We start from the raw sequence: 12500 nt of genomic DNA, 5'->3' as shown, positions 1-12500 counted from the left end.
CGATATGTGATAGACTAGACCCTTGATGCACTATTTGATAAACCACAATACAAGAGATAAAGTTCTTTTCTTATCATTTTTTATCTGCATAGAGTAAATTCTTCTTTGATTACATAGTAATCTTTTATTGCTTGGTATCTGCTGTTATATTTATATATATGTATACACACACACACACACACACACACACATATATATATATATATATATATATATATATATATATATATATATATATATATATATATATATATATATATACTGTATATATCTGCTGTGATGTAAGCTTGTAAAAAAATAACCTTATGGTTGACTATGCATTGCAAATCTTTGTCCTTTTTTTCCATATTCCATAACGATGAATATAAAATAGTTTTAATTACTGATTTTGACATTTTTCCAGTAAGCTAAAATAAAATCCTTGGTATAGTCATGTACAAATAAACCTTTAGCTTTATGAAATCTGTAGTTTTATGAAATCTGTAGTCAGGTACAAAGAAACCTTTTACCCTTTGGTTTAAACAGCCCATGTCAACTAACACAAAACTCTCATTACTCTGATCTGATATCAAAGCAATTCTGTAAAAGCTGACTACCTGATATAGATAGGTAAAGGAAGAGATGTTTCAGAATAGAAAATAGACCGAGACTAAATTTATTAATCGATGGTTTATATATTCTGTTTTTTATACTTATTGTAGCTAAAGATTTTTTTTTGCTTTGGCGCTGAGAAACAACTTTAGTCTTTTAATGATTTTGTATTGAAAAGCAATTGGAAAATCCAGTAGATTACAAACTCAACATAAACAAAAAATCAGCCCTTTCTTTTATACCTCCCAACAACTCATTATCATTAGATCTCGCTCTAATCTTATGTCATTCAAAACAACTATCATCATTTAAATTATCCTCTACTCTTATGTCTTCCCAAACAACTTATCATCCTAAAACTAGCCTCTACTCTTGTCTTCCTAAAACAGCTAATCTTCATTAAATCCTTCTCTACTCTTATATCTTCCTAAAATACTCATCATCACTAAATTAGCCTCTATCCTTATGACCCCCAAACAATTTATCATAATTAAATCAGCCTCTATCATTATGTCTCCCCAAACAATTTAAGATGATTAAATCAGCATCTATCCTTATGTCTCCCCAAACAATTTATCATAATTAAATTAACATCTATTCTTATCTCTCCCCAAACAATTTAAGATAATTAAATCAGCCTCTATTCTCATGTCTCCCCAAACAATTTAAGATAATTAAATCAGCCTCTATCCTTATGTCTCCACAAACAATTTAAGATAATTAAATCAGCATCTATCCTTATGTCTCCCCAAACAATTTAAGATAATTAAATCAGCCTCTATCCTTATGTCTCCTCAAACAATTTAAGATAATTAAATCAGCATCTATCCTTATGTCTCCCCAAACAATTTAAGATAATTAAATCAGCATCTATTCTTATGTCTCCCCAAACAATTTAAGATAATTAAACAGCATCTATTCATATGTTTCCCCAAACAATTTAAGATAATTAAAGCAGCCTCTATTCTCATGTCTCCCCAAACAATTTATCATAATTAAATCAGCATCTATCCTTGTCTCCCCAAACAATTTAAGACAATTAAATCAGCCTCTATTCTTATGTCTCCCCAAACAATTTAAGATAATTAAATCAGCCTCTATTCTTATGTCCTCCTAAACAACTATCATCATCAGCAGATGCCATAATCTACAACATTTCACCAAGAAACGAATGTTATTACAGAAGACTCACCGTAGGCATACATATAAACTGCGAGAGAAACCCACACAAAGGTCCAATGGGCTTTTTCAAAACCTTTAGTATCATATCGATGTTCAGCTGGGCTCCCATGTTGATGTTATTGAAGAAGACTGCCACTGATCCCACACTGATGAAGGCAATGTCTACAATCCTAGAAGCGCGGTCTACGACAATCTAGAAGATCATTTAAGATTTAGTTTCAGATATTCATGAAGTGAGAGAGAGAGAGAGAGAGAGAGAGAGAGAGAGAGAGAGAGAGAGAGAGAGAGAGAGAGAGAGAGAGAGAGAGTACGACAATCTAGAAGGGGATAATTCATGATTTAGTTTCTGATATTCATGAAGTGAGAGAGAGAGAGAGAGAGAGAGAGAGAGAGAGAGAGAGAGAGAGAGAGAGAGAGAGGGGGGGGGGAATGGTGCAGTTTATGTCAGGAAGCTCAACGAGCTGCTGATGAACTTTGCAGGGAGGTGTATGAAGCGACATATGTTGCAGAAATGTTATTGCGGGATTTACTAATCTAAGGAGGAAGGGTGCTGTGATTGTTGTTGTTGTTGTTATTTTTCTGTATTTCATGGAAATGGCTTAATTATAGATAATTGATATATATATATATATATATATATATATATATATATATATATACACGTATATATACACGTATATATATATATATATATATATATATATATAGATTTATAAATATCTATATATATATATATATATATATATATATATATATATATACAGTATATATATATATATATATATATATATATATATATATATATATATATATATATATATGTAAGCATTTTTCATTGTGATTATAATCAATGGCAATGCCAGAAGTATAACTACATACTTATATATATATATATATATATATATATATATATATATATATATATATATATATATATATTATATACACACACACATATATATATATACATATATATATATATACATATATATATATACATATATATATATATATATAAAGCATTTTTCATTCTGGTCATAATCAATGGCATTGCCAGAAGTATAACTACTCGGCCTCTCCCCATCCCTCGGGCAGGGGAGAAAGGGCACAGTCATACCCTGATGAGAGGGGTTACCCCGAGAGGAAACGGGGAGGGAGTTGGAAGGGTTGAATGTGTGTATGCGTGTGTGTACATATCTATCTAAATATTAACCGCCATTTTTGACGGGTTGCGTACACTATTAGATATCTACATTTGACCTCTTGAACTCCTGCTGATGTGCAAAGCCTTATATATTTCACCAACAACGCGGACTTACCTCAAGGTCGTCTCTCAAAAGGGTCCTATTTTCGAAATTCGGGTCCAGGTCATTCCGAGTCAGGTAAAAAGCCAGGTGAGTGAAGCCCCAATAATATCCTGAGAACGTAATATTCTTTGTCGCTCCTTCCAGGACTTCCCGTGCAGTAAACACGGCGCTGGAATTTACGAACTGTAGTTTCCAGTCTGCGTCTGGAACAGCCGTTACTATCAGTAAGGATCTAGGATTTTCGATGAAGGCTTCAGTATTCTCTTCCATGCTATCGTTAGCGCTGATCCTCAAGGAGAGGTTTAGAGTATGTTGCACATCTTCGGCCACTTTCCAGATCCCGGTGTGGAAGGTTTCCAGGTAAAGGCTGGAAACCCGAGAGGCAAGTGTGACAACCATGGTGAATATGATACATTTCTTCAGCATGTCTGTCTGAAGGAAAAAATATAACATTAGTAATGCAAAGAAAGGTTAGGGTAGTGCCTGTGTTGTAAATAAGAGTATGTAAGTTGCTTAATATACGAGCTCTTTCACCTACAAACAAATAGGTTTATCAACAATGACTTTGTCATACATTAGTTTACCATCACATTGCATACGAAATAAAAAAATGACTAACGAAATCAATAGATGGATGTTCCTGGGTAAACCGCTGTTATCAGGTAATTCACAATCTTTAACAAGTGACCGTTGACTGTACAAGCCTCATAATAATCAAAATCCATTACTGACTAGAAAACTATTATTTTTTAAAAATATTTTATCATTATTAGTTTAAACAGTCTCTTAAAAGCAACCTGTTATGTCAATTCAAAAACAATTTCTAAAAATATTCTGCCATTAATAATTGAAACTATCTCTTAAACACAACCTGTTATGTCAATTCAAAAACCATTTCTAAAAATATTCTGCCATTATCAGTTTAAACTGCCCCTTAAAAACAACCAGTTTTGTCAATTCAAAAACAATTTCTAAAATTATTCTGCCATTAATAGTTTAAACTGTCCCTTAAAAACAACCTGTTTTGTCAATTCAAAAACCATTTCTAAAAATATTCTGCCATTAATAGTCGAAACTATCTCTTAAACACAACCTGTTATGTCAATTCAAAAACCATTTCTAAAAATATTCTGCCTTTATTAGTTTAAACTGTCCCTTAAAAACAACCAGTTTTGTCAATTCAAAAACAATTTCTAAAAATATTCTGCCATTAATAGTTTAAACTGTCCCTTAAAAACAACCTGTTTTGTCAATTCAAAAACCATTTCTAAAAATATTCTGCCATTAATAGTTTAAACTGTCCCTTAAAAACAACCTGTTTTGTCAATTAAAAAACAATTTTTAAAAATATTCTGCCATTAATAGTTTAAACTGTCCCTTGAAAACAACCTGTCTTTTCAATAAGCGTATCTTGACCATAAAATCCAGCAATTAACGAGTCAAAAATAATGTATAAAACAAACTATATTACCCATGTAAAGAAAAGGCCTTGCATAACAAATTGTTCATGAAAAAAAAAAAGTTTTCCGAAATATGTTGCCGTTCTCTCACCAACAAATCTTTTAAAAGCAACTATACTTATCACATAAAAATCCTTCAAAGACAAACTACTATCCTCAGTTCAAACTTACTTTTTTAATAGGTGTGGCGAACTCTACTCGATTCGAATAAACAGCGGGAACTTAGCACACGTAAACCGCTTTCGAAACTGGTCCTCTATTAAGTGGAACAACCTTACATTGTGAACGATAGATAACATTTTGACTGATAAGTTAAATAAGATTAAATCGCTATCACTCCCTTAGATAATAGAGAACATCATATATTTCTTTTTGTACACAATCTCTCATTGTCCGTGAAGAAAAAACTAAGATTTTAACTGCTCATTCCTATCACCAGTATCTGCTAATTAAGGAGAGCGTTCAGCACCTGTTCAAACAGATATATACAAACAACAACAACTAAATCAACAACAACAAACACAGCCATTCTCTAGTCCACTGCAGGACAAAGGCCTCAGACATGTCCATAATCATGTCTGGGTTATGGTCATTTTCATCACTACGCTAGCCACAGCGGATTGGTGATGGTGGGAGACTTGTCCCCCCAAAAAAAAAAGAAAAAAAAAAATCAACCTAGTATAGGTGGCCTTGACTAGCACAGCTTTGCTGATCATGGCGATGCTCAACCCCTTTCACCAGGTTAAGGTATCGCCACTCAGATATACACACTTATGCATGTATATATACAGATACATTTCGGTGTGTGTTTACATAAAAGCTTAATCTAAATGACAATTAAGATGGTGACTGAAAATCTTGATTGTTGGACCCTGGCAGATATAGATGTTCGAAGACCGTTATCTGATATCTCGAAATCTATAATCTTGAGTTTTGGTTTATATGTAGATAGAGATAAGATATTTCGCTAAGTTACTGTTTTCTATTACCGACTTTATCATAAATGATGATAATGATTGTAATGATAATAATAATGATAGTGGTAATCAAAATAATGTTGATTATACTGTTAATAATCATGTAATCATCATCATCTCCTCCCACGCGTGTTGACGCAAAGGGCCTCGGTTAGATTTCCCCAGTCACCTTTATCTCGAGCTTTTAATTCAATACTTCTCTATTCATCATCTCCGACTTCACGCTTTATAGTCCTCAGCCATGTAGGCCTGGTTCTTTCAAATCTTCTAGTACCTTGTGGAGCCCAATTAAATGTTTGGTGAACCAATCTCTCTTTGGGAGTGCGAAGAGCATGTCCAAACCATCCCCAGCTACCCCTCACCATGATCTCATTCACATATAGCTCTCGAGTAATCTTTTCATAGCTTCATTTCTAACCCTGTCCTGCCATTTAACTCATAATATCCTTCTGAGGGCTTTGTTCTCAAATCTACTCAATCATTGTCATTCCATGATTCATGTCCCATAGAGTAACATAGATCTCATTAAACTGATTGAGAAAATAAGCACTGAAATAATCGAATACTTCTTTTGCAGCCCTGGATAGATTTGAACCGTATGAAAGATGCTTCTAAACTCAATTTTTTTTCATAATGAGGCGTATTTGCACTGACTCGCAGGGGTGCCTTTTTAGCTTGGAAAAGTTTCCTGCTAGCTGATTGTTTAGAATTATCTTCTTCAACCAATCAGCTAGCATGAAACTTTTCCGAGCTAAAAGGGCACCCCTGCGAGTCGGTGCAAATGCGCCTCATTGAAACAGAAATGGAGTATAGTTGTATACACATATCAGCTACGACAATGCCATCTGTAGGTGCAAATCAGGTAATGGCTTCTGGGTGTGGTCGGTATTGCTATGAGTGATTAAAACGAGTAAAAATCAAATTAGAGGAAAAGTTAAAAAAAATAGGAACAGAAAAAGAGGTATTGCGAGAAATATATAATTTATTTAGGTACTGCTGTCAAATGAAGTAATATAAATGTATAATGAATATTGAAGAATTTTACAAAATGAAAACAAGTTTTATGACAGTATTACACAAAAATTTTAAAGTTTAAAATGCTAAGAAAGTGGATATTATAAGGAGATAGGTAAATAAATAAACAATCTTGTATATATGTATATACAGTATATACATACATGCATACACACAGATATATATACATATATATACACATATATATACATATATAAATGTGTTCATATATATAGTTATATATATACACACACACATATATATATATATATATATATATATATGTATATATATATATATATATATATATATATTTATATATATATATATATATATATATATATATATATATATATATATATTTAATATTTGAAATCACATGATGCACATGATGAACACCTATGACAATATTTGTGTGTATGAGTGTTCATCCATTGATCAGCTTCATCACCCCAGGTGTAAATTGATTTTCAAATTACAATTTGATGATGTTCTAATCTATTTTTAATGTACTCGTGAGGTTCTTAGCAGTAACCTTTTGAGCTCATATTGAAAATAAACATCTCTGTATAGGATGATTTTCAAAAGCTGTGGAGGACGAGAGAGAGAGAGAGAGAGAGAGAGAGAGAGAGAGAGAGAGAGAGAGAGAGAGAGAGAGAGAGAGAGAGAGAGAGAGAGAGAGTTTCCTGCTGGTGGTGTTCGGAAATGCTACATAATACTTATTCATATTATAATCATCCAAGCTTCAATCACCTTTGAATAAGTTGTATAAAATAAGCTCAAGTTTTGTTACAAAGAAAATAGCACAGTGCTAAAAAGGAAACATGAATTAAATCAAATATGTTAAAGAAATAGAAGAATCACAGACAGTATGGTCACAAGTTTTTTAGGTAAAATTCACGTGACTTTAATCAATAGGAAAGTATTTGCATCCAATTTAAAAAAAGTTTGAGGCCTCATCAGTTCAACTAGAAAGACCATTCCATGATTTTATGAACGTTTAGATCACATAAGCTTCTGCCCAGCTAAACGTTATTAAACGTTATTAGGCAACTAAACATAGCATACTTGATAACCTGTAAGGTAAGGTTGGCTTCATTAATTCCGGTACACTTCGTGGGAAGCAAAGAAGATGTCAATGTACCAGAATTAATGACCCTAAATGTACAGATATCAAAAGGTACTTGAACAAATTTAACAAAGTAAATGGATAAAAACGTTTAAACTGTACAACTATCTATTCATAGAAGCAGAACAGGAATTTGGTATTTGGAATAAAAACATTTTTATTAATATTTGCTAGGAAGTTTGATATGACATTGATTTTTTCCTTCGATCCTTCATCAAATGACTGTGATTTCTTTAATGTTTGGAATAAAAACATTTTATTATTATTTGCTAAGGAGCTTGATATACCATCGATTGTTATCTCTCACTAGATCCTCAAATGACTGTGTTTCTTCAAGAGCATTTAGATGCACTGGCGAACCAGTCAATAACATCAGCGTAACGACCTTGATCAGTCCTTCTTGCTGAGTTCCTGCTTGGAAAGAAATATTATTGTCACCATTATCATCAGGGTTTTTATTATTTTTATTATTATTATCAGAAAAGGAAACCTTTTGCAGATTAAATCTAAACATTATGAAAATAACAAACAGATGAAGACTAATCAATAATTAGAAAACTATGTAAGGATAAGAGTCACCCTTTCTCAGTCCTTCTTGCTCAGTTCCTGTTTGGAAAGAAATACTATTGTCACCATTATCATCAAAGTTTTTATTATTTTTATTATTATTTATTAGAAAAGGAACCCTTTCGCTGATTAAATCTAAACATTATGAAAATAACAAACAGATGAAGACTAATCAATAACTAGAAAACTATGTAAAGATAAGAGTCACCCTTTCTCAGTCCTTGCTCAGTTCCTGTTTAGTTTGGAAAGAAATATTATTATTCCATTATCATCAAGGTTTGTATTATTTCTATCATTATCATTAGAAAAGGATATAGACTAATCAATAACTAGAAAACTATGTAAAAATAGGAGTCTTTAACATAAGCCAGACGAGCCAAGTTATTAACACACGGTGTTATAAAACAGCATTTCTACCTCTAAAAGAATTGTGAACATCAGTATTAATCATGTTGCCAGAAAGACAGTTTTAATTTACTGTTCTGTAAGTTGCAAAATATAATATGATTCTTGAAATAATGGTTGATTAGGGTGCAGATATATCATAGCATGGAATGGCTATAACACGACAGATATCAAACGCCTCGATTAGTATTTTGTCGATAAACTTATAAACTAACTCGTATTTCGATGTCTGTTGCACAATCTTATCGGAGGTGTAATCTTCCTAAGTACGAAGATAACTTAATATACGGTAGTCCACATAAGGAGAATTCTAAGATATTGTGTACATGTATAAATGCTCTACAGTTTAGTCCGCCATTGGACCTTTTCTTTGATCGTTTATTATGAAAAATAATAAACACTCTAAGAAGAGGTGCAGTGGCGGACGGAATTGTAGAGTATTTTTACATATACACATTATCTTTCAATTTTCCTTATGTGGACTACCGTATGTTGCACAATCATATGTAATGGAAATACTCTGTATCCTGTCTTTGTAAAACCATTTTAACTGTACATGTTACTGCTTCAATATCCATATATCAAAAAGAGTAAGAGACGAGTATGAAAACCATTTTTAAATTCCAAGAGAAGGAGCTTTGTCTTTATCATACAAGTAATGGCTGACTTTTGAGTCAAGTAGAGGGAAAAAAAAAAATCCTGGAATAAATGTTGCCAGTAATCTACCATTTAAAAAAAGAAGATATATTGACGTAAAGGTGTGATATTACGGTCACCAACCCGTAAAAGATAATAACAAGGTAAGGTAAAAATTACAGTCCCTGTTTTTTTTACTGAAATACTGTTGAGAACAGTATATTTTTACGGAGACTTTCCGATTAAAATTAGTTTTTTTTTTTTTTTTTTTTTTTTTTTTTAACAGTGTAGCCTACCTCAGTTTACGAATCACTCTCAATACTGGTAAATCAATATTCAAATTTCGAATATTTGGATTGGAACCTAATCATGTTCTGTTGTTGATACACAGGAGTGAAACAAATATTTAGTTTCTTTGTTTTGGTGCCAAACTCGAAAGTGGATAAGCTATCTTATACTCACTAAAGCTAAAACGATTTTAGACCTCTTTGATACTTATACCGGACCGATAAGGTTTGTTTCTTTTCTAAAGTATGGCGTTAATCCTGATCTGAACCCACCTCCTTCGTCAGGCTTAGAGAGAGAGAGAGAGAGAGAGAGAGAGAGAGAGAGAGAGAGAGAGAGAGAGAGAGAGAGAGAGAAAGCTGAGATTTTCTTTATGTACTGATAAAAGTAGACTAAAAATAACGTTTTTTATTAACGAAATCAGACAACCTATTGACTTGACCATTTATCACCTCCGTCAACGAAGTTGGAAGGAGGTCATGTTTTCGCCCCTGTTTGTGTTTTTGTATGTGTGTGTTTGTTTGTTTGTGAACAGCTTCCTGGCCACAATTTTAATCGTAATGAAACTTGCAGGGATTAACTGTTATGTTTATCATTGTTTTATTGTTTTCATGATTTAACAGTGACGTACTTGTATATTAAGTTATCACAAAAGGGTCATTACCATGCTAGGGAATTATTTTGAGTGAAAAAGAAAGAAAATAAATTTTATACATCAATAGAAATATATATGAAAAAAAATAATTGGAGATAAGTATATTCATAAATAAATATCAATTAAGAGGAGTAAAAAGAATAACACTAGCAGGAGGACTATTCAACACTCAAGCGATAAGATTAATGAAATACTTATAGCCATCAATAAAGCTTAAATCACAAAGGCCAGTAAAACTGAAGGTTTATAATAAGACAAACCTGTCTTTCGAGAACTGCATTGGCGCTCCATGCAACTTACTGCAAAGGTCACAAACAAAGGGAGAGAAAGGGAAGCCAACTTCTACAATAAAGTCATTTTTCCATTTGAAGTAACTGTAAAATATGATTATTATTATAATAACCTCAATTGTCGTACTAAATTTTAGTACTGTACATGATGTATCGTATGAATATGAAACTAACTCTAACTGTTAAGAAAAAATAAAAAAGATTATAACAATAAACATGATTAATTGTCTTATTGAATGTTAGGCAGTACATGTTGTATTATATGAATATGAAACTATTTCTAAATGGTGAAGATATTAAAAGAAAGACCTGTGTTATTGCAATGTTCAAAATTTACGAAGATAGTACAGGTGATTAGCATGATATATCTTACTTACGTTTGGGTGATAGGAATTTCATCCGTCATATCAGCTATTAAAATTACAACGGAAATAAGAATTAATATTTTTAGCTGATTTTCAAGTTCCATAAAATCTATCTAGTCTTTTGCTCAGGGGAAGGCCCTCAAAAGGGTCAAACACTCTTACACTTTAACGGTAATTTCTTATTTATTGTAGCCTATATATAGCTCTACACCTCACTATTAGCCGAACCTTTTTGAGCCTATCTTTTCATGATTTTTTTTGTTTGAATTTTTGTGACCTTCTTGCTCCGAAACTCATGTAAACAAGCTCGCTGTCTGTTGAAATAAAGTCAGTTGCATTCACCTCGCCTCTCCGTTACAACACCACCTGCTGGTCACTCTCTCACTACTTTCCAAGACTGCCAAAACCCTTCCCCAGTACACAGTAAGAGCATTTTCTTAACTAAACACATACCTAATTTGAATCTTATTATATGAAGTGCTATTAATACCTAATTTGAATCTTATTATATGAAGTGCTATTAATACCTAATTTGAATCTTATTATATGAAGTGCTATTAATACCTAAGTTGAATCTTATTATATGAAGTGCTATTAATACCTAAGTTGAATTTTATTATATGAAGTGCTATTGATACCTAATTTGAATCTTATTATATGAAGTGCTATTGATACCTAAGTTGAATCTTATTATATGAAGTGCTATTAATACCTAATTTGAATCTTACTTATTACAGTATATAAAGTGCTATTAATACATAATTTGGATATTACTTATTATATAAAGTGCTATTAATACCCATTTGAATCTTGCCTATTATATAGAGTGCTATTAATACACAATTTGAATCTTACCTATTATATAGAGTGCTATTAATACCCAATTTGAATCTTACCTCTTATAATAATTGATATTAATACATAATTTGAATCTTAACTATTATATTAAGTGCTATTAATACGCAATTTGATCTTTCATATATGAAATACTAATAATAGCCAATATTTATCTTATTGTAAAAATTGCTATTAATACGCAATTTGAATCTTATATAGTATATGAAATACTATTAATAGCCAATATGAATATCACCTATTATATAAAGTGCTATTATTAGCAATTTGAATCTTACATAGTATGTGAAATACTATCAATAGCCAGTATGAATCTTACCTATTATATAAAGTGCTATTAATACGCAATTTGAATTTTACATAGTATATGAAATACCTTTAATAGTTAATATGAATCTTACCTATTAAATAAAGTGCTATTAAAACGTAGTTTAGATCTTACATATTATACGAAATGCCATTAATAGCCAACACGAATCTTACCTATTATATAAAGTGCTATTAATACGCAATTTGAATCTTACATAGTATATGAATTACTATTAATAGCCAATATTTATCTTACCTATTATACAGTATCAAGTGCTATTAATACGCCAACATGAATCTTACTTATTATATAAAGTCCTATCAATACCCAATTTGAATCTTAACTATTATATAGAGTGCTATTATTACGCAATTTGAATTTTACATATATGAAATACCATTAATAGCCAACACGAATCTTACCTATTATATAAAGTGTTATTACTAGCAACAGCTCTTAGATACGAAGCTAA

The 12500-nt window shown here is 31.6% G+C and overlaps 1 protein-coding gene across 1 annotated transcript in view; it reads right to left on the bottom strand.

The window, feature by feature from the left end:
- Nucleotides 1-4818, bottom strand: part of LOC137618220 (ileal sodium/bile acid cotransporter-like) — a 15540-nt gene extending 10722 nt beyond the window's left edge. The window contains exons 1-3 of the mRNA XM_068348346.1: nucleotides 4712-4818; nucleotides 3093-3512; nucleotides 1784-1966 (exon numbers count right to left, since the gene is read on the bottom strand). Coding sequence (XP_068204447.1) covers nucleotides 1784-1966; nucleotides 3093-3506 — 597 coding nt within the window. The 5' untranslated portion in view covers nucleotides 3507-3512; nucleotides 4712-4818. The remainder of the gene's footprint in view (nucleotides 1-1783; nucleotides 1967-3092; nucleotides 3513-4711) is intronic.
- Between the last annotated feature and the right edge of the window lie 7682 nt (nucleotides 4819-12500).

This window comes from Palaemon carinicauda, chromosome 24 (genome assembly GCF_036898095.1).
Source record: "Palaemon carinicauda isolate YSFRI2023 chromosome 24, ASM3689809v2, whole genome shotgun sequence".
Lineage (NCBI taxonomy): Eukaryota > Metazoa > Arthropoda > Malacostraca > Decapoda > Palaemonidae > Palaemon > Palaemon carinicauda.
This window is presented reverse-complemented; position numbering and strand designations above follow the sequence as displayed.